The sequence below is a fragment of the Nerophis lumbriciformis genome, linkage group LG32, assembly GCF_033978685.3.
Source record: "Nerophis lumbriciformis linkage group LG32, RoL_Nlum_v2.1, whole genome shotgun sequence".
Classification (NCBI taxonomy): domain Eukaryota; kingdom Metazoa; phylum Chordata; class Actinopteri; order Syngnathiformes; family Syngnathidae; genus Nerophis; species Nerophis lumbriciformis.
This window is the reverse complement of record NC_084579.2, coordinates 17,795,364-17,823,353: the sequence shown is the minus strand read 5'-3', so window position 1 is coordinate 17,823,353 and position 27,990 is coordinate 17,795,364. Positions and strand designations below refer to the sequence as shown.

The 27,990-nt window shown below is 38.6% G+C and overlaps 2 protein-coding genes across 3 annotated transcripts in view; both read right to left on the bottom strand.

Annotated features, from left to right (window-relative positions):
• Positions 1-5,677: 5,677 nt before the first annotated feature.
• On the bottom strand, positions 5,678-16,490 carry edf1 (endothelial differentiation-related factor 1). The gene is made up of 5 exons (XM_061926860.2): positions 16,212-16,490; positions 14,093-14,144; positions 9,486-9,646; positions 9,180-9,273; positions 5,678-6,161 (listed from the first exon to the last, which is right to left on the bottom strand). The coding sequence occupies exons 1-5, from the start codon at positions 16,287-16,289 to the stop codon at positions 6,100-6,102; spliced, it is 447 nt and encodes a 148-aa protein (XP_061782844.1). The 5' UTR covers positions 16,290-16,490; the 3' UTR covers positions 5,678-6,099.
• A 9,668-nt stretch (positions 16,491-26,158) lies between these two features.
• Positions 26,159-27,990, bottom strand: part of prrc2b (proline-rich coiled-coil 2B) — a 42,006-nt gene continuing 40,174 nt past the window's right edge. For both annotated transcript variants that reach the window (XM_061926958.1, XM_061926959.1), the window contains exon 31: positions 26,159-27,824. In XM_061926958.1, the coding sequence (XP_061782942.1) occupies positions 27,651-27,824 (174 nt within the window). In that variant the 3' untranslated portion in view covers positions 26,159-27,650. The remainder of the gene's footprint in view (positions 27,825-27,990) is intronic.

The window sequence follows — 27,990 nt, the reverse complement described above, 5'->3', positions numbered from 1 at the left end:
ACTTATTGGCCAAGGCATATAGCTGAAGGGGGGAAATCAAACCCATCAGACTGCACTTTATCATCAAACTTGAATTATAACGAAAATAGACGGTCACGACAAACAAAGCAGGCTAAATATATAAATATATATTTCCGAATTGGTTCAACCGCCACCCGCCCGAATCTATTTAAAATCTATTTTTTTCGTCATATGTCACCCGCCCCACCCGCGGATTATCCGCAGACGTGTCCGCAAACCGCGCATCTCTAGTAGATACTTGTTCTTATGCTTTCTAATCTCTCTCTCTCTCTATGTCCACTACTTGCTGTACATATCCTACCAAGTCAGACCTACACTGTTTCAATGTCCATTTCTCTGATGATGCAATTGTTGATGACTGAAGTGCTGATATCAACCAAACCTAATCCCCCCCCCCCCCCCCCCCCCCTCCACATCCCACACCCCGGATTGTAAATAATGTAAATAATTCAATGTATACACTCTGATGATTAACTTGTGTGATGACTGTATTATGCTGATAGTATATATTTGTACCATGAATCGATTTAAGTGGACCCCGACTTAATAAACAAGTTGAAAAACTTATTCGGGTGTTACCATTTAGTGGTCAATTGTACGGAATATATACTGTACTGTGCAATCTACTAATAAACGTTTCAATCAATCAATCAATCAATCAATCAAAGCAATAGCAGCTAGCTGGAGCTATGTTTAATTAGCACTCCCGGCTAACATGGGAAAACAGTAGGAAAAAAAGTGACGGTAGACGAAATAAAACTACATTTCACGTACTTGTAAAATAGTAGGAAAAAGGTGACGATACGCGAAATAAAACTACATTTCACGTATTTATATAGTCGACTTAGCGTGTTAGCGAACAGAATGTTTTTACCTCGTAACAGGAACGCCGCCCATTAAAGAGAGGGTTGTCGTAGGTGAAGTTTTGATGTCGCAAAACAACAAAACGCCAGATGAGTCGTAGAGCGCACTTCTACACTTCTCTGTGACAAAACAATATTTTTTTATTTACAACATTATTATTATTTTGTATGCATTGGCCATCTTTTTTAATTTAGCTGTTTTGTGCATGACATTTTTAAAGGTTATTGCCTACAGTGGGTGGGGAACATGTAGATTTTATTTTTTTAAGTTAAAACTACAACAGGTTGTTTTTATTGTGGAATGTTCGGTTTGCAGCCTTGGGCTAAAACAGCAACCCCCCGTCAAGTTTGCACATCCAAATCCTGTGTTTGTAGACCCCTCCTTGACTGAACCCCCAGCACACACCCTCTCTGCTTCACATCCCAGCTTCTAAAGCACTGGCTGCTCCTTGTCATAGGTGGGACTGTGCATGTTGCTATGGAGATCTGGCCAATGGAGAAGCTTTTCCAGGAGAGCAGAAAAAGCAGTTGTAATATCCTCTAGGAACAATTGCTGCCCCTCTTTATTTGTCCCAATGCATGCTTTATTTTGAGACCAAATCCTCTGATTGACAGTAAACATTAACCAAACAAAGATCAGACCAAATTTTTATTTTTTACTTCAAACCCGTTATGATTGTTGTCAGAAGCAATCAGTTTTAGTATGATTGCAGTTGAATAACTGCTTATTGTAATGGCATACGTCATCGTGTGCCTATCCCAAATTGTAAAGGTTTAATCTCCATAGCGCTATGCTGACATCTAGCGGTCAAATGTAGGTAGTGTTTAATCCGCTCTCTATACAGAAAAAAAACGTCACGATGCAATTAAATGCATGAGTGAACAAAATCTAATCTATTAAAAATAGGATAAAATATCTAAAAATGTTTTCAAAATCAAGGTATTGATTTTTTGTTTTTTATATAATATATTGTATTTGTTTAAAGTACAAATATTGATCTATCCGGGGGGGGGAAAGATACAAAATGTTGTATTCTCCGGAAACAATAGCTTTTTGTACAAAAACGCCCATCCATCCATCTATTTTTCTACCGCTTGTCCCGTTCGGGGTCGCAGGGGTGCTGGAGCCTATCTCAGCTGCATTCGGGCGGAAGTCAGGGTACACCCTGGACAAGTCGCCACCTCATCGCAGGGCCAACACAGATCGACAGACAACATTCACACTCACATTCACACACTAGGGCCATTTTTTTTTTTTTTTACTTCAAACGCGTTATGATTGTTGTCAGAAGCAATCAGTTTTAGTATGATTGCAGTTGAATAACTGCTTATTGTAATGGCATACGTCATCGTGTGCCTATCCCAAATTGTAAAGGTTTAATATCTATAGAGCTATGCTGACATCTAGTGGTCAAATGTAGGTAGTGTTTAATCCGCTCTCTATACAGAAAAAAAAAACGTCACGATGCAATTAAATGCATGAGTGAACAAAATGTAATCTACTAAAAATAGGATCAAATATCTAAAAATGTTTTCAAAATCAAGGTATTGAATTTTTGTTTTTTATATAACATATGATATTTGTTTAAAGCAGAAATATTGATCTATGCGGGGAGAAAAAAAGATACAAAATGTTGTATTATCCGGAAACAATAGCTTTTTGTACAAAAAAAGCCCATCCATCCATCCATTTTTCTACCGCTTGTCCCGTTCGGAGTCGCAGAGGTGCTGGAGCTGCATTCGGGCGGAAGGCGGGGTCATCATCATCATCGGCGGTCACTCGAAGCGAGTATGATGATCCTCCTGGTAGGGGGGTATCCCTTTATGGAGGATGCCTGTGCGTGACTTAGTTTAACGTGGGGAGACTGGTGCACAGACAGTCACCACACGATCCTTGACAGATCCGGGTCAGGGTCCAGTGGCATGGAGTCCAAGACGACTGGGGACCCTTTTCTGCTGCAGCCTTCATCCGCCATCCCAGCCGTTGTGACGCTCCATAGGGTTAGCAGTCATCCTCCGCCTGTTCCACCGTTGAGGTCTTGGGTCGTTATTTCCCCATAACTGGGCCCACATGAATGTGGGGGTGCTTTCTTCCGCCATCGCAGCCGTTGTGGTAGTTCTTACATCTACCGTCTTCCGCCTGCTCCGCCGTTGATGTCTTCACCGTATCCCTGGCTAGGGGGCAGTCAGGTACTAGGCCTTTGCCAAGGGCCACCTGGGGTAACAGTAGTAAAGGGGTTTACCTCCAAGTGCCCTAAGACCCCACAGAGGAGCCTCCACTGCCGGATGGACTTTAACGTCATGCCCAGGACTAGGAAGGCGGGGTACACCCTGGACAAGTCGCCACCTCATCACAGGGCCAACACAGATAGACAGACAACATTCATACTCACATTCACACACTAGGGCCAATTTAGTGTCGCCAATCAACCTATCCCCAGGTCCATGTCTTTGGAGGCGGGAGGAAGCCTGAGTACCCGGAGGGAACCCACGCAGCTAATGCAAAAACAACAAAAAATTGGGTTTCCTAAACAAAAAATATTTTTGGACAAAAAGCATCTCCAATAATACTACAATGGTGGACGCGCGCAAATTTTCAGGACTTATCCAGATCCCAAATACACATCAACAGGTACCAGATGGTAAGAAATGTTGGTTTTGCATAATATTGTGAAACAAAACGCCAGATAATAATATGTCTGCTAATGGGTGCCATTTTGGGGTCTTCATACACACACCATAGTAATACTTGTATGTCTGACTATGGTAGTAGCTGTAATGCGCCGACAATCCATTAAGCGGTTCATAGCTTACCAAAGTCATACTAAAACATTTTGACAGATTTTTTAACGCCGTGTGTAATGTTCTATATTCTTAATGGAACATTTAAAGTTTTGGTGTTGTTTACTGGCGTCATATTGCAGTCTACACCTATCTCTTATGTGTGACTGCCATCTACTGGTCACACTTATCATTACACCATGTACCAAATAAAAATAGATTCGAGGTGGGTAAGCACAACAAGAATTATTCCGTACATTAGGCGCACCGGGTTATAAGGCGCACTGTCGATTTTTGAGAAAATTAAAGGATCTTAAGTACGCCTTATATTATCCGGAAACAATAGATTTTTGTACAAAAAAAGCATCTCAAAAAAAATATTTTAATACAAAAACAAAAAAATAATTGGGTTTCCTAAACAAGAAATATTTTTGTACAAAAAGCATCTCCAACAATACTTTTTCAATGCGAAAAAAAAAGTTTAGTAAACAAAACAATATTTGAATGCATATTTTTGGGGTTTTACAAAAAAAAAATCGTATACCTTTCCATGAGAGCATATATCTTCATTATAGGTCATTTTTGTTTTAGTCCTAAAATTTGAGAATATTTCTAAAGAAAAAATGTTTTAAATTGTCAAGAACAAAATGTAGCTATGACTGTAAAATAATTGCCAAAAACAAAAAAATACTTAAAAATGTGTGTGTGTGTTAAAATATATACACACACATATATATATATATATATATATATATATATATATATATATATATATACACACACACACACACACACAAATGTATACTATAACTACTTAAAGGACAAAAAGCAATCTATCTGGGTGGGAAACTTGCTTTAAATGTCGTATTATCGTTTTTGGGTTTTTTTATACAAAAAAGCATCTCCAAAAACACATTTCAATGCATACACTAAAAATTAGTTTTACTGTTCTAAACAAGCCTACAAAATGTTTGATGCATGTTTGTTTTTGTCAATTTATAAAAAATGCAAAACCTCAATAAAGGCATACAGTTTAGTCCAATAAATTCATTCAAAATGTTTTTATGCAGAAACTAAAGTGTTAGTTCTGTAAAAAATACTAAGAAACATATTTTATTGCATGTTTGTTTTTTTATAAAATCTTCATAAAAGCAAATCCCTCTGTTTGTTGTCTTTCAGAAAAGTAAGAATATGTCTTTCTAATATTTATTCATTCGATAGGGAAATCATAATACAGGTACTGAGAAAACAGACACTTTTTCCCCTCCCTCCCAAAAAAAAATAATTACAAAAAATAAAACTAAAGTAGTAATATTTCTAATGAAAAACACAGCAACAGAATGTAGCTTTGATTGTAAAACAGACAAAAATAATACAAACATTGAAATACTTAATTGCAAAAATATTTTTTTGTTTTTGTCAATTATTTTAGCCAAAGTTTGTGCATTAAACATTTTTTTGTTGTTTTGTTTAGAAGACAGTTTTTCCACAACAAAAGGTACAATTTTCATGTACCTGCTAATTATTTGTTTTAGTCAAAAAACAGGGCACATTTTTAATAAAAAAGGAGACATGATTTGAAATGGAGTGACAAAATGTACAGCAGCTTTGATTGTAAAATAATTCATAAAAAACAATTAAATACATAATTGCAAAAATTATTTTTATCATTTTAAAGTGAGTTCAAAAAGGAATATTTTACTTTTTAATATGACGTTATTAAACAAACAGTGACTGTAAAACAATAAAATACATGAAAACAAAAATCCTTGATTTCATGTTTTTGTCAATTATTTTAGTCAGTATAAGCATTAAAACATTTTTTTTTAAATACTTTTTTTTTTTTTACAAAAAAAAGGTAAAATCTCCATATACCCTCTAATCATTTTTGTTTTAGTCCAAAAATAAGGAACATTTCTAATGAAAAAAAAAACATGTTTTTAAACATGTAGCTTTGACTGTAAAACAATAAAACATTGTAATATGCCTTAGTCAATCAAAAGACTTTCGGGTGTGAATTGCCAAACTTTATTTTCCAACGAAACAAAGCAGAGCATTAAAAACTTTTCAGCACTGTTAATGACATCCACGCAAACTGTCGCTAAGTGTGTGAAAAAAAGACGCAATCAAGCACTTTTGGCCGTTGAAACATGCTCAAACCTTCACCTGATCACACCGACGTTGAAAAGGATTATACGCCGTCTTCCGCCATAATTAGAGCGAGTCATGCCACAGTGGAAGCAAAAGTTGGCCAAAAGGAGCCAAAAAGAAAAAGAAAACGCTCTGTTGTGTTGGTACCACTTGTCCGAGTGCAGCCTGTGATGCAAGTGGAGAACCAGGTCCTAAGGCAGGAACGCTGGTCACATCAGCCCGGGGAGAGGGGAGCAGGATTGAGGGTCGGCGTGGGGGAGGGGCTGATTTCGAGGCTTTGTGTTCATTTCTTCTTGGGTTTTGGTTCTAGGGGTTGGCCAATTTCCCTCCCACGCAGTTTCAGGCCTGGAAACACAACCATTGGGATGTTATGCAGTGAAGTCATAATGTGTTAGCAGCAAACAGCAGAGGGCGCCATTCATTTTGTTACTGCGTAAACAGCCCTGTGTGTCCTTCATCCATCCATCCATCTTCTTCCGCTTATCCGAGGTCGGGTCGCGGGGGCAGCAGCCTAAGCAGGGAAGCCCAGACTTTCCTCTCCCCAGCCACTTCGTTCAGCTCCTCCCGGGGGATCCCGAGGCGTTCCCAGGCCAGCCGGGAGACATAGTCTTCCCAACGTGTCCTGGGTCTTCCCCGTGGCCTCCTATCGGTCAGACGTTCCCGAAACACCTCCCTAGGGAGGCGTTCGCGTGGCATCCTGACCAGATGCCCGAACCACCTCATCTGGCTCCTCTCAATGTTGAGGAGTAGCGGCTTTAGTTTGAGCTCCTCCCGGATGGCAGAGCTTCTCACCCTATCTCTAAGGGAGAGCCCCGCCACCCGGCGGAGGAAGCCCATTTCGGCCACTTGTACTCGAGATCCTGTCCTTTCGGTCATAACCCAAAGCTCATGACCATAGGTGAGGATGGGAACGTAGATCGACCGGTAAATTGAGAGCTTTGCCTTCCGGCTTAGCTCCTTCTTCACCACAACGGATCGATACAGCGTCCTGTGTGTCCTGTTTAAGAAATATTACAAAAAACATCTGTGGTCCCCTCCAAGGTTTATCATTATATCCCATTGGGATACAATGTTGTACAAGTTTTTTCTTGCCCTGATGTGGGATCTGAGCCGAAGATGTCGTTGTGGCTTGTGCAGCCCTTTGAGACACTTGTGATTTAGGTGCTATCTAAATAAACGTTGATTGATATTCCGTACATTAGGCGCACTGGGTTATCATTCGTCATCATTTCTTTTTATTCCTTTCATGAAAATGCATATATACAAGCCACGTACAGTTGACACTTTCATTGTTTTTTGTTTCTTATACATTTTCATGATCAGAAAGGAGCAGATGGAAGAATACTATTATTATATTTATCTGCCCTCTTTTTTAACACACATTATTATAGATGACTTTATAACTGTTCCCTCCACCAACACCCGAACTCCAACATACTTTTTAATTTTCGTTTAATCATTTTCACAATGACACGTCCAATCAAAATCAAAAATCAGTTTGATATAATCCTAGTTGTCTCTTTTTGTAACTCTTTTTAAATTCAAAGATATTCTTGCAACTTTTTAAGTCTTTCTTTAGAGACTTCCATGCTTTCACACCAGCAAGACAAGCACATTTGTTTCAAATTTGTTATAAGGCGCACTGTCGATTTTTGAGAAAATGAAAGGATTATAAATGCGCCTTATAGTCTGAAAAATAGGGTACCGTATTTTTCGGAGTATAAGTCGCTCCGGAATATAAGGCGCACCAGCCGAAAATGCATAATAAAGAAGGAAAAAAAACATATATAAGACACACTGGAGTATAAGTCGCATTTTTTGGGGAAATTTATTTGATAAAACCCAACACCAAGAATAGACATTTGAAAGGGAATTGAAAATAAATACAGAATAGTGAACAACAGGCTGAATAAGTGTACGTTATATGACGCATAAATAACCAACTGAGAACGTGCCTGGTATGTTAACATAACATATTATGGTAAGAGTCATTCAAATAACTATAACATATAGAACATGCTATACGTTTACCAAACAATCTGTCACTCCTAATCGCTAAATTTCGACTTAATAGTCCGAAAAATAGGATACCGTATTTTTCGGACTATAAGTCGCAGTTTTTTTTCATAGTTTGGCCGGCTTATGTGTGAAATTATTAACACATTACCGTAAAATATCAAATAATATTATTTAGCTCATTCACGTGAGAGACTAGACCAGAGGTCGGCAACCCAAAATGTTGAAAGAGCCATATTGGACCAAAAATACAAAAACAAATCTGTCTGGAGCCGCAAAAAATTAAAAGCCATATTACATACAGATAGTGTGTCATGAGATATAAATTGAATTAAGAGGACTTAAAGGAAACTAAATGAGCTCAAATATACCTACAAATGAGGCATAATGATGCAATATGTACATATAGCTAGCCTAAATAGCATGTTAGCATCGAGTAGCTTGCCGTCATGCAGTGACCAAATATGTCTGATTAGCACTCCACACAAGTCAATAACATCAACAAAACTCACCTTTCATGCACAACATTAAGTTTGGTGGACAAAATGAGACAGGAAAAGAAGTGGCATAAAACACGTCCTAGAAAGTCGGAGAAAGTTATACATGTAAACAAACTACGGTGAGTTCAAGGACCACCAAAATGAGGTAGGACAAAACGGTGCTCGCCAAATACTCGAATCAGTGAAGCATGTTTAATATAAACAGTGTGCTTTGTAACAATTAGGGAGGTTTGTGTCATGTTTGTCCTCCTACAGAAACCATATTAAAACAAAAAATAGATTTTTTTCCCCTCATCTTTTTACATTTTTCTTACATTTTTGAAAAAGCTCCAGAGAGCCACTAGGGCGGCGCTAAAGAGCCGCATGCGGCTCTAGAGCTGCGGGTTGCCGACCCCTGGACTAGACGTATAAGATTTCATGGGATTTAGCGATTAGGAGTGACAGATTGTTTGGTAAACGTATAGCATGTTCTATATGTTATAGTTATTTGAATGACTCTTACCATAATATGTTACGTTAACATACCAGGCACGTTCTCAGTTGGTTATTTATGCCTCATATAACGTACACTTATTCAGCCTGTTGTTCACTATTCTTTATTTATTTTAAATTGCCTTTCAAATGTCTATTCTTGGTGTTGGGTTTTATCAAATAAATTTCCCCCAAAAAATGCGACTTATACTCTAGAGCGACTTATATATGTTTTTTTCCTTCTTTATTATGCATTTTCGGCCGGTGCGACTTATACTCCGGAGCGACTTATACTCCGAAAAATACGGTACTTTAAGTGGGAATGCATTTATGCAGAGGCTGACAGAAACATCAATAAAGACGAGGTCATTCTTACCGATGGCTCTCTCGATCTTGCCCATGACTTGGTTGCTGGGGATGGCTTTCCCGCACTCGTAATCTGAGATGACTTGCGGCTTCTCGTTGATTTTCTGTGGAAAGGCGTAGACGAAAATACAACAATGTAAGACTTTCAAGTGATGTTGATTTTATAACTTGGAACAGAACAGCTACTGACAGTTACACTTTTAAGGACTACTGCATTATTCAAGTTTATGCTCATAAAAACACAGAATATTTTGCAAAACAGAGTTTCGATGGTGATTTATTAAGTTGAACCGCTTATGTTTTGTATCAGACTCACAGTGGCGAGATCTTTCTGGGTGAAGCCTTTATCTTGTCTCCCCTTCTGGATGACTTTGCCCACCTCTAAGGAGACCCTGTCGTGATGGAGCTCCTCCGTCTCGCGGTCCAGTTTGGCCGTGTTCTTTGTCACAAGTTGTTGCTTGTTCTGCCCCGCAGCCCCTGCCAGAAAGAGCAGTCATATAGACTTAGAAAAACTTTAATGATCCACAAGGGAAATTAGCTATAAATCGGATTTATCTACAATGCATCGATAAAGTATTCACAGTGCTTCCTTTTTTCAACATGTTATGTTACAGCTTCATTCCAAAACAGGAATAAAATTCAATTTTGTCCCCAAAATTTTACACACAATACCCCATAATGACAATGTGAAAAGTTTTTTTTATGAAAATGTGTTTAAAAATAATAAAAAATCAGATGTACATACGCATTTGCAGCCTTTCCTCAATACTTTGTTGATACATTTTTGGCAGCAATTACAGCCTCAAGTCTTTTTGATTACGACGCCACAAGCTTGGCACACCTATCTTTGGGCAGTTTTGCCCATTCCTCTTTGCAGCACCTCTCAAGCTCCATCAGATTGGATTGAAAGTGTTGGTTTTCAACCAGAATGTCTCTATACATTTCTGTATTCATATTTCCCTCTATCCTGATTAGTTTTCCAGTTCTTGCCGCTGAAAAAAATCCCACAGCATGATGCTGCCACCACCATGCTTCACTGTAAGGATGGTATTTACCTGTTGATGCCTGGCATTCATGCCAGAGATCAATCTTTGTCTCATCAGACCAGAAAATTGTGTTTATCATGGTTTGAGATTAACTAACCCATGTTAGCAAACTTTTTACGAAGGAATGGCTTCAGTCTGGCCTCTATACCATATAGGCCTAATTTGTGGACCGCTGCAGAGATGGTTATCCTTCTGGAAGGTTCTCCTCTCCCTACAGGAGTACTGTAGCTCTGACAGAGTGACCATCGGGTTCTTAATCACCGCCCTGACTAGACAAAGATGAATGCAGCAATGTACAGAGACATCCTGGATGAAAACCAACGCTTCCCATCCAACCTGATGGAGCTTGAGAGGTGATGCAAAGAGGAATGGACGACACTGCCCAAATATAGGTGTGCTAAACTTGTGGCATCGTATCCAAAAAGACTTGAGGCTGTAATTGCTGCCAAAGATGCATCAACTAAGTATTGAGCAAAGGCTGTGAATACTTATGTACATGTGATTTTTTTATTCTTGATAAATTTGTAAAATAAAAATTGTTCACATTGTCATTATGGGGTATTGTCTGTAGAATATATATGGAAGGCTCTTAACTTGAGAGGCTTTGGCTATTTCTTATTGCAGAGAGCTCAAACCACTCGTAAACGTTTTTGTGTGTCTGTATGCGGAGTAAAACTATGGAACAAACTGGACTTACAACATAAGCAATGCCAAACTATTAATCGATTTAAACTATTATACAAACTTGGGGTCTGGTTCAAATAGAGATGGTGGTCTTTGATTTGACCTGCTGCTGTACTGTCTCAAAGTGTTAACATGTGCTCAATGTTTCCTTACCATTATTGCTTTGTTGTCTATTACCATTGTTGGTATATTCATTATTCCTACATTGTTGATACAAATTATTGTTACAGTGTAATAATTATTGTTATCTGTGGTAATGCCACTATGATACAGCTGTATTATAATCCTTGAACAAAGTAAGAGTGAAACTCATGTGAATAATCACTGAATGGAGAACTGGGGGTGGGATTAAATAAATTATCTTCTTCCTACTCCCTTTCAGGCAAAACTGGACATTCATGCATTACATACTATAAATTACCTTTTGCACTATATTAATTTATATTATGTGTTGTCAATTTTGTACTTTTTTTATGTCATTGCCTGAAATAAATAAATGGGAAAAAAAATTTAAAATATTGACAAAAACTAAAAGTGAAGCGCTGTGTATACTTTCCAGATTCACTGTATGTATAATATATACATATATAATATATATATATATATATAATATATACACACACACATATATATATATATATATGTATGTGTATATATATATATATATATATATATATATATATATATATGTATGTGTGTGTGTGTGTGTATATATATATATATACACACACACACACACAGGTAAAAGCCAGTAAATTAGAATATTTTGAAAAACTTGATCTATTTCAGTAATTGCATTCAAAAGGTGTACATTATATTTATTCATTGCACACAGACTGATGCATTCAAATGTTTATTTCATTTAATTTTGATGATTTGAAGTGGCAACAAATGAAAATCCAAAATTCCGTGTGTCACAAAATTACAATATTACTTAAGGCTAATACAAAAAAGGGATTTTTAGAAATGTTGGCCAACTGAAAAGTATGAAAATGAAAAATATGAGCATGTACAATACTCAATACTTGGTTGGAGCTCCTTTTGCCTCAATTACTGCGTTAATGCGGCGTGGCATGGAGTCGATGAGTTTCTGGCACTGCTCAGGTGTTATGAGAGCCCAGGTTGCTCTGATAGTGGCCTTCAACTCTTCTGCGTTTTTGGGTCTGGCATTCTGCATCTTCCTTTTCACAATACCCCACAGATTTTCTATGGGGCTATGGTCAGGGGAGTTGGCGGGCCAATTTAGAACAGAAATACCATGGTCCGTAAACCAGGCACGGGTAGATTTTGCGCTGTGTGCAGGCGCCAAGTCCTGTTGGAACTTGAAATCTCCATCTCCATAGAGCAGGTCAGCAGCAGGAAGCATGAAGTGCTCTAAAACTTGCTGGTAGACGGCTGCGTTGACCCTGGATCTCAGGAAACAGAGTGGACCGACACCAGCAGATGACATGGCACCCCAAACCATCACTGATGGTGGAAACTTTACACTAGACTTCAGGCAACGTGGATCCTGTGCCTCTCCTGTCTTCCTCCAGACTCTGGGACCTCGATTTCCAAAGAAAATGCAAAATTTGCTTTCGTCAAAAAACATGACTTTGGACCACTCAGCAGCAGTCCAGATGGTGTCGGTCCACTCTGTTTCCTGAGATCCAGGGTCAACGCAGCCGTCTACCAGCAAGTTTTAGAGCACTTCATGCTTCCTGCTGCTGACCTGCTCTATGGAGATGGAGATTTCAAGTTCCAACAGGACTTGGCGCCTGCACACAGCGCAAAATCTACCCGTGCCTGGTTTACGGACCATGGTATTTTTGTTCTAAATTGGCCCGCCAACTCCCCTGACCTTAGCCCCATAGAAAATCTGTGGAGTATTGTGAAAAGGAAGATGCAGAATGCCAGACCCAAAAACGCAGAAGAGTTGAAGGCCACTATCAGAGCAACCTGGGCTCTCATAACACCTGAGCAGTGCCAGAAAGTCATCGACTCCATGCCACGCCGCATTAACGCAGTAATTGAGGCAAAAGGAGCTCCAACCAAGTATTGAGTATTGTACATGCTCATATTTTTCATTTTCATACTTTTCAGTTGGCCAACATTTCTAAAAAATCCCTTTTTTGTATTAGCCTTAAGTAATATTCTAATTTTGTGACACACGGAATTTTGGATTTTCATTTGTTGCCACTTCAAATCATCAAAATTAAATGAAATAAACATTTGAATGCATCAGTCTGTGTGCAATGAATAAATATAATGTACAAGTTACACCTTTTGAATGCAATTACTGAAATAAATCAAGTTTTTCAAAATATTCTAATTTACTGGCTTTTACCTGTATATATATATGTATGTGTGTGTGTGTGTGTGTGTGTACACACACATGCGCGCACACACACACACACACGCACACAGAGTTTGGACACACCTCCTCATTCAATGTGTTTTCTTTATTTTTGTGACTATTTACATTGTAGATTGTCACTGAAGGTATCAAAACAAAGGGTGTCTATTTTGAAGAAACTAGAAAATAATACATGTTTTCAGCTATTTCACCTTTTTTTGTTAAGCACATAACTCCACGTGTTCATTCATAGTTTTGATGCCTTCAGTGACAATCGACAATGTAAATAGTCATGAAAATAAAGAAAACATATTGTTTGAGAAGGTGTGTCCAAACTTTTGGCTGTTCTTTTTCTGAATCTAAAAAAACTACAATTCTAGTTTTAAATAGAAAGAACACTTTTTAATTCATGGAACCCGATACAGGCCCAGTTCGTGTACGGTGATCTTTGACAAGTACACACAGTTTAATGCGTGTCCATTTTGAACCACAGCAGCAACTTCGAAAGGTGACTAATGTCTGCAAATACTCGTTTCCTACGGTTATTCTCATCCAGGTCAGTGTTATCTCAGGGCATTGAATTAATTGCAACTGAACTGTTCAGGTTTGTCTAAGAAGACGTTTTGCTTCATCAGTTCAACTCGACGCTCAGACTTACTAAAACAGATTACGTCTGAGCGCCTCGTGGACAAACTATTCATCCTGGATGGTTTCGCTCTACTGTGGTGCAAAAAAACAAAATAACAGCTGTTAAGATGCAAGGAAGCCACATCTTTGCCAGCACAACAGTTTGCAAATACTTTGTTATGAAACATCACTTCACAATTTCATGTGGCTTTTATCAGAATATAATTTTACATTTCTTGGTTGTCTCCACGTCCTCCCCACGTCTCTGAGCTGAGTTGATTGCCTGCAAGGGAAAACATAGACAGTTGAAAACATTAATTTGGTAATAGAGTTATCGTAATCACAATTCATATTAGGGCTGGGCGATATATCGAATATACTCAATGTATCGTGGGTTTGTCTCTGTAGAAAATGACTATTTTGTGAGTATTCGAGTATATGTTCTCACGCAGTTGCTTTTCGTTGTGGGCATTACACTACAGGCTCTTCTCACTCTTTCTTGTCTCTCCTTCTCAAGGAGACATAAAACAAGCGCACCTTCTTACATACGTCACATACTGTCGTGCAATGTCATACGCCCTCGCCGAGCAAAGAGGTAGCGGCATGGTAACGATAACTGTGGCAGGAGGTGCAAGCGGAACTTTGCGAGTGGTAATACAAGAGAGAGAAGGTGCGAATCTGGTAACAAATGGAGAAAGAAGAATTAATTCCTAAGAAAAACAGCACGGGGTCCATCGTCTAGTGGTGGTTTGGCTTCAAGCGGGAAGATGTTGAACAGACAACATGTAAAGTATGCGGCAAAAGCGTTGCTACAAAAAGTAGCGGCACTACTAATTTGTACCATCATTTGAAAAGTCACCCGCTAAAGAATGAAGAGTGCTTGAAACTCTGCATGTCAACATCTCCAGCCGTTGCCACACTCAACAGAATGCCGAAGCAACCAGCACTGACCCAATTGAGCCTGGCGTCTTCCATTTCCAGATCAACACCGTATGAAAAGAATAGTCAAAAACAGGAGATAACGTCCGCAGTAACCTACCACATATCGAAGGACAATTTGATTTCCTGTTATGCAGCTCATTTTTATTTCACAGGTTTTTTAAATATCTTGTGTGACAGCATGCACAAAAGTGCACTTTATTTGTTTTAAAATATTGTCGTGGCATTCTGTACAAAAAGTGCACTTTAATTTAGTGTTGTTTTGATACGTCATCTTAGTGACACCATGCACAAAAGTGCACTAATAGCTCGTTTTAAATGTCTCTGACAATCTTGCACTTTGTTTTGAAATGACATGAATGTTTGTGCCACTGCTTAATAACTGGTTAATACAGTTTTGATAAATTGACTTAGTTGTGATTTCCCTCTCTGCATGAAAGTTTAAAATGAGCATATATTAATGCAGTATGAACAAGAATGTTTTAATGTAGACACATAGAAGCATCATACTGCTGTGATTATATGCATCAAGTGTTCATTCAAGGCTAAGGCAAAATATCGAGATATATATCGTGTATCGTGACACGGCCTAAAAATATCGAGATATTAATAAAAGGCCATTTCGCCCAGCCCTAATTCATATGTACCTTTGGTGCTCTCTGACACGTCTTGCAATTAGAATATGATGGATGAAAACAATACAATCGTTGCAATCCGACGTAGTCAAAATAGCACATACAGCAAACATGTGTATACATGAAATGCATCCGAAGCGCTTCACTTTTCGCCCCACCTTTTGTTATGTTACAGCTTTATTTCAAAATGGAATAAATGACATAAAAGCAAAAGTGACACTTTCGTGTACACACGCACGGATTTGACGAGCAATGGCTAAAGCTAACTGTTTTGTTTTTTTGGTTAGTCGTGTAAGTGGGATAGTCAAACTAGTAGTTTAAGGAAGTTTTAAGTTACCAGTGCGTTTATTTTTATCCTCATACGGTATTTGAAATGTTTTTTTTCCAGGTGTATTGGTGTTCAATACACATAAAAGCGTGATATGCTTCATTAACAGTAATAAGCTCGCTATATTTAGCTGTCAACAAGGTTTTAATTGCACGCGTAGCCAAACCTAAAAGCGGTATAACAGGTCAAACTGGCTCACTTTTACTGTGCGTACATGTATTATCGTTTAACATTGTTCCTTTTTCTCCATTATAAAAACACAAACATTTTTGTTGTGATTGTAAGCTCCGAAGTGCTAGCATTGTTAGCTCGACGACTCAAAACTAGCATGCTGACGTCTATGTCGAAGACTCGGGTGTATTGTTTACTTAGTGCAGTCTTGACGACATTTGATGAGTCATGGCGTCCAGAAAGAGCATTATTCGAGTGTTATGTCCTGTTTTCTGACCTGCTTCGACTTGGACTGAGCACCACTCGGCCCCTTCTTCCTCAAAACAGTTACGGTGTCCCAGTCGCTTTCTGCCATCTTCTGTCGTCTTTTCACACGCTCGAAGTCGATTTAAGGCCTTAAAAACAATTCCCAAGTCGTTGTGTATCGAAGCAGGAAGAGTTGTTATTCGTATTTCCTGTCCGACCTTCTTTTGCTTCTAGAAGTATTTTTATGGCAGCTGAGCCAACCCCACGCGTTCTTCCCAAAGCTTTATTGACACCACACGAGTGAACAGTGACGCGGAGTCAACACAGCACGCCAGCGCCACCGCTGGGGAAGCCCGGGAACTGACACCCATATATGGACATGTCCTGATTTCACACTTGGCGTCACATTACGTCATTCACCCCGAACAACTGTACTGTAGTTCAGTGTTTTTCACTGTATGAAATTTTTTTTGAAAAGGAATTTAAAAAAAATCCCTTTTAATTTTTCGAATTAGTGATTGTACTGCAAAAAAAAAGGGATTACTCCCTATATGTGTATATGTATGTATATATATATATATTTATTTATATGTATGTGTATATATATGTTTATATTTTATTTTTGATTATCATTATTACCAATGTATTTATTTTTTTTTCTTTGTTTATTTAATCGATGTATTTGTAGATATTACTTAGGTTTTTTTTGTCGTTTCTTTCTTTTTGGGGGGGGGGGTGGTATGGGTGGAATATAAAAAAAAATACTTTTGACATTTAGGGCAGACAATAGATATGATTTATGTGAATATGATGTAATGGATAGGAATGTCTGATGCTGGATGTCAATAAAAAAAAAGAAAAAAAGATTAAAAAAAATATTTTTCAGATTTTTTGAAGGTTTATATTCATAAATGTAAGTTTATGAATAAACCCGACCTGTTTTTTGTGCCTTTAAAAAAATAATTAGAACTCTACTTTAAAACACTCTCTACCTCTAACAACCAAAAAGCTGTGAAAACTATGGTGCTGTGTTCCAAATTTTAATTATTTACTGAACTTGTGTGAGTCTATGGCTTTACTTTTTGTTACATATATATATTTTGCATTCTATTTTATTTACTTTAATGAGTTTACAACCCCCTGGCGTTGATTTGTACTGTTTTTGTACTTGTTTTGATTATTATTTCTCGATTGTTTGTAAATGTTGCAGATTATAAATAAAGATATATAAGATTAAAAAAAATCAAAAAAAAATCAGTGTTTTTCAACCACTGTGCCGAGATATTGTTTGGTGTGCCATGGGAAATTATGCAATTTCTCCTAATTGGTCGGAAAAATGTTTTTTTGCAAACCAATAATTAAAATCCGCAAACAATGTGCCGTTGTAGAGTGTCTGTCGATCAGCAGAGTAACCATGTAATACTCTTCCGTATCAGTAGGTGGCAGCCGGTATCTCATTGCTCTGTAGGCCTACTTTGAGACAAGATAATTAATGATGGTTATGATTTGAAGTCATATCGAACAATTGCGTCAGGTATTTGATGAGAACGACTTTATATTTTCAATATAGGCTATTGAGTTTCGTTTTTTAACATTTTCTGCTGGTGGTGTCATGTATTGGTTACTCGGGTCACAGGACAATACCGGAACCATTGTAAGGGGAACTTAAGGGCGGGGGACACAGGATATGATGACATGTGTTGGACACCTGGAAGTAGAAAAAGTAAGGGCGGGAATAAAAGGCAGAAAAAGCCAATAAGCTTTCTTTTGGTGTATTATTAAGCTTAGATTGCTAAAAAGTAAAATTTTTGGCACACAACAATGGCGACGAGGATGGGATAGTGTCCCCCTGGATTTTTTCAATGAAAAAAATGTGTTTTGGTTAAAAAAAGGTTGAAAAACATTGCTGTAGTTACACCTAATCAACATCCATCTATCCATCCATTTTCTACCGCTTGTCCCTTTTGGGGTCGACATAGATGATACAATTGCTATTACTGTGAATCATGTTTTGGCAATAAAATTCACCAATTCCTATCGTCTATTTACTGCAGTAACAAAATAACACAAATCAAAATATTTTGTTTTATTGGTTTTAACAAGGAGGTACTATTGTTCTTAAAAATCATATACAGTTGGTCAGAATTAGTTAGTTAGTTCCTCAGCCAATTAGTTAGTTGTTAACTTCTTCAAACAGTTTGTCAGTTGGTCAGTTATCCAATGTGTTAGTCAGTCAATTGGTCAATCGATGTGTTAGTTAGTCAGTTGGAAAAAGAGTTGGAGGGTCAGTTGGTTAATCAGTTATCCCATTTGTTAGTTGGTCATTTGGTTAATCAGTTAGTTAGTTGGTTTTGTTGGTCGGTCTGTTAGTTAATCATTTTAACAATTTGTTGGCCACCTAGTCAGTTTTTTTAGTTGGTCTGTTATCAAATCAGTTAGGAAAATAGTTTGTTGGTCAGTTAGTTAACCAGGCAGCCCATTTATTGGCCACTTAGTCAAAGTTTGTTATTTGGTAATTGTTAATTTGGCTAGTTAGGTTATTTGTTAGCCAAACAGTTGGTTGGTTAGTTGGGTAAACCATCAGTCAAATAATGTGTTAATTGGTCAGTTATCCCATTTGTAGTAGGTCACTTGGTCAATCAGTTAGTTCATTAGTTAGTCCAATGGTCAGTCAGTTAGTTAAACAGTTAACCTAACTGTTGGTCACTTAGTCAAACATTTGGTTTGTGAGTCAGTTAATTAGTCAGCAAAATAGTTGGTTGGACAGTTAGTTAACAAGTTAGACAATTTGTCTGTCACTTAGGCCCTTAGCTTGTTGGACACTTAGTCAATTAGTTGGTGACTTGTGTCAGTCCCCTTGTTAGTTTGTCTGTTAGCCAATGAGTTAGTTAATCAGTTGATCAATGATTTAGGTTGTTTGTCACTTAACCGATTAGTGAGTTCGTCAGCGTGTTTGTTAGTTGGTTCGTTTAAGAATCACTTTCTCTGTCAATGAGTTTGTCTGCCAGTTAGTTGGTGGTTTAGTGGCCCTATCTGCACATGTAATGACGACGACAGCATACGTAAACATAGTTAGTAATAACAGTGAGGGGAATGAGGCATGAGATGTAATATTGAGTTATATCCCCTTGGTAGTGTAGTCCCTTAAGCCTTCACCATGGGGGTCACCAGTTACAAGACATCTCAGAGGCAGCGTCACTGTTTCTCCGGGTGCGCACGGGCGACCATCCCATCTCAGACTGGATATCATCAGCCGCATGGACACGCCCCCAGCTGTAGCCATGTTTGGAGCCTTGCTTCCCTGACCAGGCCCGAGGCTTTGGATTCATCTGGAAGGAAACAAGAAGTCAAACACCATACAAAAGTAGACACGATCTATCAACACCTACAGAACATGTCTTATGGTGGTTACCTACACCAGGCACTAACAGTGCCAGGTGAGAGGCTATAGTTTGATCAGCCTGTTAGTTTGTTAGTTCTTCAGTCTGTCAACCAGTTAATTATTCAGTCAGTTTGTAAGTTGTTTAATCAATTAGAAAGTCAGATGGTCAATAAGTAAGTTAGCTGACAAGTAGGGTAGTTGATCAGTTAGTTAGTTAGCAGGCCAATTGATCAATTTGTTAATGACTTAGTTAGTTGGTGAGTTGCTAAATCAGATTTGATAGTTACTTAGTCAGTGATCCAATCAATTAGTTGGTCACTGATTTGGTCAGTAGGCCAATAAGTTAGCCAGTCAAGCACTTTGTTGGTCTGTTAGTGAATGGAGTGGAGTGAAAATCCACTCCATTCTATTATAAATATTTTTTCATGATCGCTTTTTTTGCCTCTAAACCCTTCAAAATAAGCCTAAATCTGCACTGATTCAGGTAAATAAACAGTAGCCTAATGGGGCTTAGAGCGTCGCCTGAAACCCAGAAGCACCCAGATGTGCCTCGAGGTCACGTGATTGCAACCCACCTATTGATTAATTTTGATTTTGATTTATTGGTCCCCGTTGGGGAAATTCATTTTCACTGCCGTACATTTAAATAGACATTACACATCACGAACAAAAATAACAAAAAGACATCATACATGACCAACACATTTACAGGCTTGTCAGACAGGTCGGCCTGCTGTTTAGGGCGGCTATAGCTGCAGGGATAAGGCTTTTTCCGAGGCGGGCCCTCCGGAATTTGATAGTTCTGTACCTGCGCCCTGATGGTAGTGGGATGATATATTGGTGTAGTGGGTGAGTCATTGGCTCTATCTACTGTATATGCCAAGCACAGATCGTGTAAAATGAGGTGGTGTTTCGATTGTAGTTCGTCAACAAGTCAGGCTTACAAAGTAAGTTAGAGGGATTACATTAAAAGCTTTAACACAATTTTGTTCGAGTGCTTACCTGCACAAAAACTGCAGTGTTCATGTGAAGACTCTCCACCCGTTCTGACAAATGATTCAACCACTCCAGATGATCACTGAGCGACTGAGAGATCTCGTTGTCGCTCTGCAGGTGAAAACGACACGTGACTGTCACTTCATGATGACAAACATATCCACTGTTGGCATTAACGCACTTTTTGTGTCTTTTTACACATTGAAATCAGAAAGGACGCGCATTTCCGGAAGTCCCCACGTCCCTGGGGCGCAGATTTTTTTTTTACCGACCCTGCCTTCTCCGGGTCAAAACTACGGTTTACTTGTTTTTATTATCGATTATCGCTTTCCGCCGGTGTTTTGTTTTATTTATATTTGCAAAGTCAAATTTCCGTCCCCGTTTATTGCGGGGTTTTTTTGGTCGACTTCAAAGTAATGAACTTTCCGGTACAATTTCCTAAATTTTGATTCGCCGAAAGTTTTATCAATCACAAATACTGCATTTCCGGTAATACGACTCCCGCGTGTTATTGTTTTTGTCATAGCTAGCAATAAACCCAAGAAGCGAAGCATCAATGAAAAGTGGCTTCAAGAGCCACTTTTCAGCAAATGGCTCACTTATGAAGATGGAAAGATGTTTTGCACGCCATGTAAACGGGCTGAAAAAATTAATTGTTGTGCACTGATTTTCAAAGATCCAGCCTCACCAGGCACCAAGAAACATTTTATTACACCTTTACTGCTTGTTGGCTCCCAGACCGTGGTCGAGGAGCACAGGGGAGATGTTCCCTCCATTGCCGATGTATTGTCGAGGGTAACACCCCGGCAGAAGGTCCCTACAGTTCCACTCTTTGGTCGGAATGACGAGGCCGTCGATTTGTTACAACTCTTTATTTATGTTATCCACAAAGCCAACCGGACATCCACCATGATATTAACACTCCTGAACATGCTAGCGCTCCCTCTCCTAACTTGCCCACTCACTTACACATAACACTCACCCCACATATTACCCTTCTTAAAGGGGAACACACAGCTTATGGCCATCACAAAGCCAGAGATGAAATGCTAGAGGCATTGAGTGCCACTGTATTAAATGACATTGAAACGAACTTGCCAAATTCTAAGTTTGTTGGCATTATTTACCATGAAAGTGTAGATGTGGCGGTTTTTAAACGACTGATGATCTACATACCGGTGAGAATAGTCAATTAAATTTGTCATATGCATGTCATAATTTCATGACTGAAGCAAAAAACTTTTTACACTTTTCTACTGAAATAAATACACATACAACTTATTAAATGAAAATATAGAAAAAAATACAGGCAGCGGTAAAGTTTAGATCCATGAAGGTAAGAAGAAAGTGAATGAACGTTTATAACTGAATACATTTACATATACCGGTACATAAAAATTTGTTTTCCTTTGTATATTTTTTTTAATGAATTAAGTAACATTTATGACAACATTTTTCCAAAACACAATATAGAATGCGAGATATAACACGATAATGCATACATTTATCATTTGTTTTCAAAACGGTTACAAAAAAGTGGGACCCCAAAAATGAACTGTGGGCCCCCGTTTTTATGACTTGATGGGGTCCCTCGGACCCCATTTAGAAAATTCCTAGCGCCAACACTGATATCCATATGGCAGTGTTTTTCAACCACTGTGCCGCGGCACACTACAGTCTGGTGTGCCGTGGGAGATGATTTAAGCATTGAAGTCCCATCTTAAAACTCATTTGTATACTCTAGCTTTTAAATAGACCCCCCTTTTAGACCAGTTGATCTGCCATTTCTTTTCTGCTCTGCCCCCCTCTCCTTCGTGGAGGGGGGGGCACATATTAGGTGACCACAGATGACGCGCTAGCTGTCCAAAGTCGGGACCCAGGGTGGACAACTCATCTGTGCATCAGTTGTGGACGTCTCTGCGCTGCTGACCTGTCTCCGCTCAAGATGATCTCCTGCTGGCCCCACTATGGACTGGACTCTCACTATTATGTTAGATCCACTGGATGTCCATTGGACCGGTCATCCAGGGGGCGGGGTGTCCCCACATCTGCGGTCCCCTCCAAGGTTTCTCATTGTTATCCCATTGGGTTGAGTTTTTTTCTTGCCCTGATGTGGGATCGGAGCAGAGGATGTCGTTGTGGCTTGTGCAGCCCTTTGAGACACTCGTGATTTAGGGCTATATAAGTAAACATTGATTGATTGATTGATTGAGATGATGTAATTTCACCTAATTGGGTTAAAAATATTTTTTGCAAACCATTAATTATAATCCGCAAATGTGTTGTTGTTGAGTGTCTGTGCTGTCTAGAGCTCGGCAGCGTAACCGTGTAATACTCTTCCATATCAGTAGGTGGCAGCAGGTAGCTAATTGCTTTGTAGATGTCGGGAACATGGTTTGTCGTGATCACAATATGCAGACGACAGCGGGAGGCCACGTGCAGGTAAAAATGTATCTAATGCTTAAACCAAAAATAAACAAAAGGCATTGAAGCTTAGGGGTGGCTATGCTAAACGAAGCTAAAACTGAACTGGCTGCAAAGTAAACAAAAACAGAATGCTGGACGACAACAAAGACTTACAGCATGTGGAGCAGACGGCGTCCACAAAGTACATCCGTACATGACAATCAACAACAAAATAGGAGCGCAGGACAAGAACTAAAACACTACACACAGGAAAACACCCAAAAACTCCAAATACCGGTAAGTCACAGCGTGATGTGACACTTGGGCAAAACGGAATCCATCCTGTTTGGGTCCCACATCAACCTTAAGAAAGTCAATGACTTCACTATAAAAGTGGGTGACATTGTTATCACCAGGAAAGATGAGGTCACCTACCTAGGTTCCATTCTAGAGGCTAATCTTTCCTGTGATAAAATGGCAACCAAGGTAATCAAAAAGGTCAACCAACGAACAAGATTTCTCTATAGAACCTCCTCTCTGGTCAACAAAAGCACCATGAAGATTCTAGCGGGAACTCTCATTCAACCCTTTTTCGATTACGCATGCACCTCCTGGTACCCCAGCACCTCCAAAACCCTCAAATCTAGACTCCAAACATCCACTGGTCAGATTACTTTTAGACCTCCACCCCAGATCCCACCTCACTCCTACCCACTTCTCCAAAGTGGGCTGGCTCAGGGTGGAAGACAGAGTAAAACAACTTGCACTGAGCCTAGTCTATAAAATCTGTTACACCCCCCTGATACCGAAGTACATGTCAAACTACTTCCTTAACGTAAATGACCGCCATAACCACAACACCAGGGGGAGCTCCACTAACCATGTTAAACCCAGATTCCGATCTAACAAAGGTCTTAACTCATTCTCTTTCTATGCTACATCAAAATGGAATGCGCTCCCAACAGGTGTAAAAGAAAGGGCATCTCTATCCTTCAAAACCGCACTAAAAGAACACCTCCAGGCAACTTCAACCCTAAACTAACACCCTCCCTTCCACATCATATCCCTTCGGATTGTAAATAATCAAATGTAGACACTTTTTCTTATACTTTCTGATCTCTCTGTCTATGTCCACTACTTGCTGTACATATCCTACCAAGTCAGTCCTACACTGTTCCAATGTCCATTTCTCTGATGATGCAATTGTTGATGACTGAAGTGTTGATACCAACGAAACCTAACCCCCCCTCCATATCCCACACCCCGGATTGTAAATAATGTAAATACTTCAATGTATATACTCTGATGATTATCTTGTGTGATGACTGTATTATGATGATAGTATATATCTGTATCATGAATCAATTTAAGAGGAGCCCGACTTAAACAAGTTGAAAAACGTATTCGGGTGTTACCATTTAGTGGTCAATTGTAAGGAATATGTACTGTACTGTGCAATCTACTAATAAAAGTTTCAATCAAAAAACAGTACACCTACTTTGAGACAAGAGCTATAGAGATGCATGGTTGGGTTTGGTTTGAATTCATATCCAATAATTGTAAGATCGACTTTTTAATTGTCAATATCAGCTGCTGAGTTGAATTGTTCAATGATTTCTGCGGGTGGGATTTTTTCAATAAAAAAAATGTGCCTAGGCTCAGAAAAGGTTGAGAAACACTGCCATATGCTATATGAGAGAGTGTCACTCACCAAAGCCAGGTTGTCCTTGAGTTCAATGGCTGCCAAGCGGACATGCTCCAGTCTGTCAATCTGTTCCTTGAGGCGGTCGTCAAGCTCCTGCATCATCATCAGGCCTTCATCGCGCCGCATGGCCACTTTCTTCGCCATCCTAAAGCAACACACCTTTGCTATTGGAAACACACACTGGGGTTCACCATGTGAATAACACAAATGTAGAAACACCACTATAGTTACACACCACTGCAAACCATACTCATGCATAAACTCATATTTTTCTGACGGTCAAAGTAAACTATGCAATATTATATTCGTGGATGCAGAAGTAGAAACACATGTTGCTTTTGAGGTCCCTCGGAAATCAGAGATGTCGCTGTGCTACGTTTTCTTTTAAGCAAATGCCTGCGTTTATTAAACAAGGCAACTAATAGCATTTGAGGTGTATTAGTGACGTCAGGTGATAACGCTTACAAAAAATTTCGTGTTTTGTAGCAATTTGTGACATATATGTGGAGTCCTTCTCATAGCATTGTTTTCCATTTGTGGCCATTTCCGAAGTTTTAACTTTTTAAACTCAGCTTTTAGCCAATATCTAGTCTTGTTCGTGAAAACAAATAAACACCGTGAGTTTAGTGACGTTATTGTGGTTTAACGTAAAGTACTAATCATATAAACATGTTACGGTTAGCATTCTTGCTAGTGTCGACATTACATTGTTTTTAGCACTTGGCTAAAACACCAACTGATAAAAGTTTAAACAACAAAAGCTTACCTTTATTATTCAAAATGCAGCGCAAGACTCCACGACGTGTCTTTGTATTCACAAAATAATTGGTGGTCTTTGTCCGGACAAGTTTTTTTTTGCTCCAAAAAATGTTTGGAATTGTACAGTTGTGACGTCAGAGTAGAAAGATGGAGGTGCGTTTAAAAATACGTTTAAGAAATAAAAAAAAATAAAAAAACATATTAGTAAATTATTACATCAAAGAGAGAAAAATAAAACAAATTATTCAAGTAAATAAAAAAATATATACATTGAAGAAAAAAACCCCACATCTGCCATGAATTGATTAACGTGGACCCCGACTTAAACAAGTTGAAAAACGTATTCGGGCGTTACCATTTAGTGGTCAATTGTACGGAATATGTACTGTACTGTGCAATCTAATAAAAGTCTCAATCAATCAATCAATCATCTATTTCCTGCCGCGTGTCCCTATCGTGTTAATTTTTTTATTTTTTTTAAAAGCTTATTTTGATCACATATCCTCAAACTATGGTATGAGAACCATTGGTGAGGGACACGATGTAGAAATAAAATTAGACAGACTTGAGAGAAAAAGGCACAATGTAAAGACAATCGTTTATTTTATTTTATTTATTTTGTTGAAAAAAAATATCCGACGTAGTCCCCTGAATCCTTGATTGTTTTTATGCAGCCATTGATGGAAAAAAGTTTGTACACTCATTGAAATCATATTGGATATACATGAAATAATTGTACAAATACACATTTATTAAACAAAGATTTGCTGAAAAAATATACAGCAAGCTTAAGTGTGAAGGTAGCAGAAACGGTATTGTAAAGCAAAATGGTAGTAAAGTTTTAACCGATTGAAAAAGTTAATTAAGAAAATTGAGAATACAGAATCAACATTTAAGAAATCACAACCGCTTTATTTCATTTTCTTTCAATAAGCTCTTTTTTTGTTTTTAAACAAGGGCAAGTAATGACCAAAAAGTTATCAAGGAAGGATAAATAAAATGCTTGGATCAGCCTTAGAAAGCGCTGGTCCATTTTTTTGTGACAAAAATTAAATATGCATCTTAAAAAAAAGAAAAAAAGTGGGCAACATTTTGCGTAGATAACAAAGCGTTAAGTTGGGGGTTTTGCAGAAAAATAAAGAAAGGGGCACTCCCAAAAAGCAAGTCCATTCAGAGATGTCCCAAAATCATGTTTTTTGTGTAGTAGTGTCATAGAGCGTTGCAGTACAGTAAAGCATACTTGTTGAATTAACCAGCTTTGTTGTGTCTTGTTATAAAACAAAATCAGAATAATAATGAACAGGTGACTCCAACGGTTTTCACATTTTCAAAACACTAGAAAAGTCCTTTGTGGGTTCACTGTAACTGTGCTCTCACACACACAAAAGCAAAAAAATGTTGAATTACGCAATGCAAACTGCTCCCCGTTTGTCTTTCGTTCAGATATTTGGACCCTGGTTTGTGGCATTTATTGCTCGTGCCACCTCAGAGACCACATAGGAGCTGCGGAAAGAAATGATCATTGGAATTGTGGGGAGCCTTCAAACAAAATGGACCTACAAGCCAACATTTCATTCACATCCTCAAGAGCTGATGAGGTACAAAACATGTTCTGGAGGGTGGGGGGAAAAAGTAAGAGTGCCCACATGCACACATTCCTCTCACATAGAAGAAAGAAACATGATTTCTTTGTGCGGAGGGGTAAGTAAAACCAAACAAATCGCCAAGAGTGTAAAAGTCGTTTTTCCCCCAGAAGGGATACTTGACATGCAATCATGTTCTTTAATCAGATTTTCTTTGTTCCTGCTATAATAAAATTTGTGGTGACAAGAACATTCACCGACAAACACATCTGTATTTGAATTTATTTAAAAAAAAAAAAAATGTCCAAACAAGCCTATTTGTAAAGGCTCAAGTCCATTATTATTTTTATTATGAGTTATTACAGTTTGGCAAGAAAGGATTTAACAAAGAAATAAATAAAGAGGACCTTAGAGGAGATCTGTTTAAAATGATGTTATGTATTCATTTATTTATATATATATATTTATATGTCTTGCATGTGAAATAAAGAATTGTCCAGGTGCCCTGCCTTCTGCTTCAGATGGTCTCTTAAGGCTCTGACCTTGTGCAAGGAGCTTTTGTTGTGTGTTTGTAGGCTGGGTGGTGATTTTTTTGTACATATATATTTTGATGTTTGTCGTTTAGGTCCATTGTTTTTACTACGCCTTGCCCTCCTCCAACTTGACCGCCTGGGGTTTGATGGCTCCAGTGCGTGCTGGCTTGGCGTGACCTGTGGAAGAGGAGAGGGGCTCCTGGAGATTGCTGGTCATGATCCCCCCGGAAAGCATCTTGCCCTCGCATACTGCTTTGCGCACGTCTCGCAGGCTTTTATTCTGTGCCATTTTTTAAAAAAAAGGGGTGGGGGATTACTAACAGCATGAATCACTAAAATAAATACAGCAAATCACACAATTCTGTAGGGCAGTGGTTATCAGTGCAATGTGCTGCAGCTGGACAAAAATAAAGTTGTTTTTTCAACTTGCTAACTTAAGTTTAGGG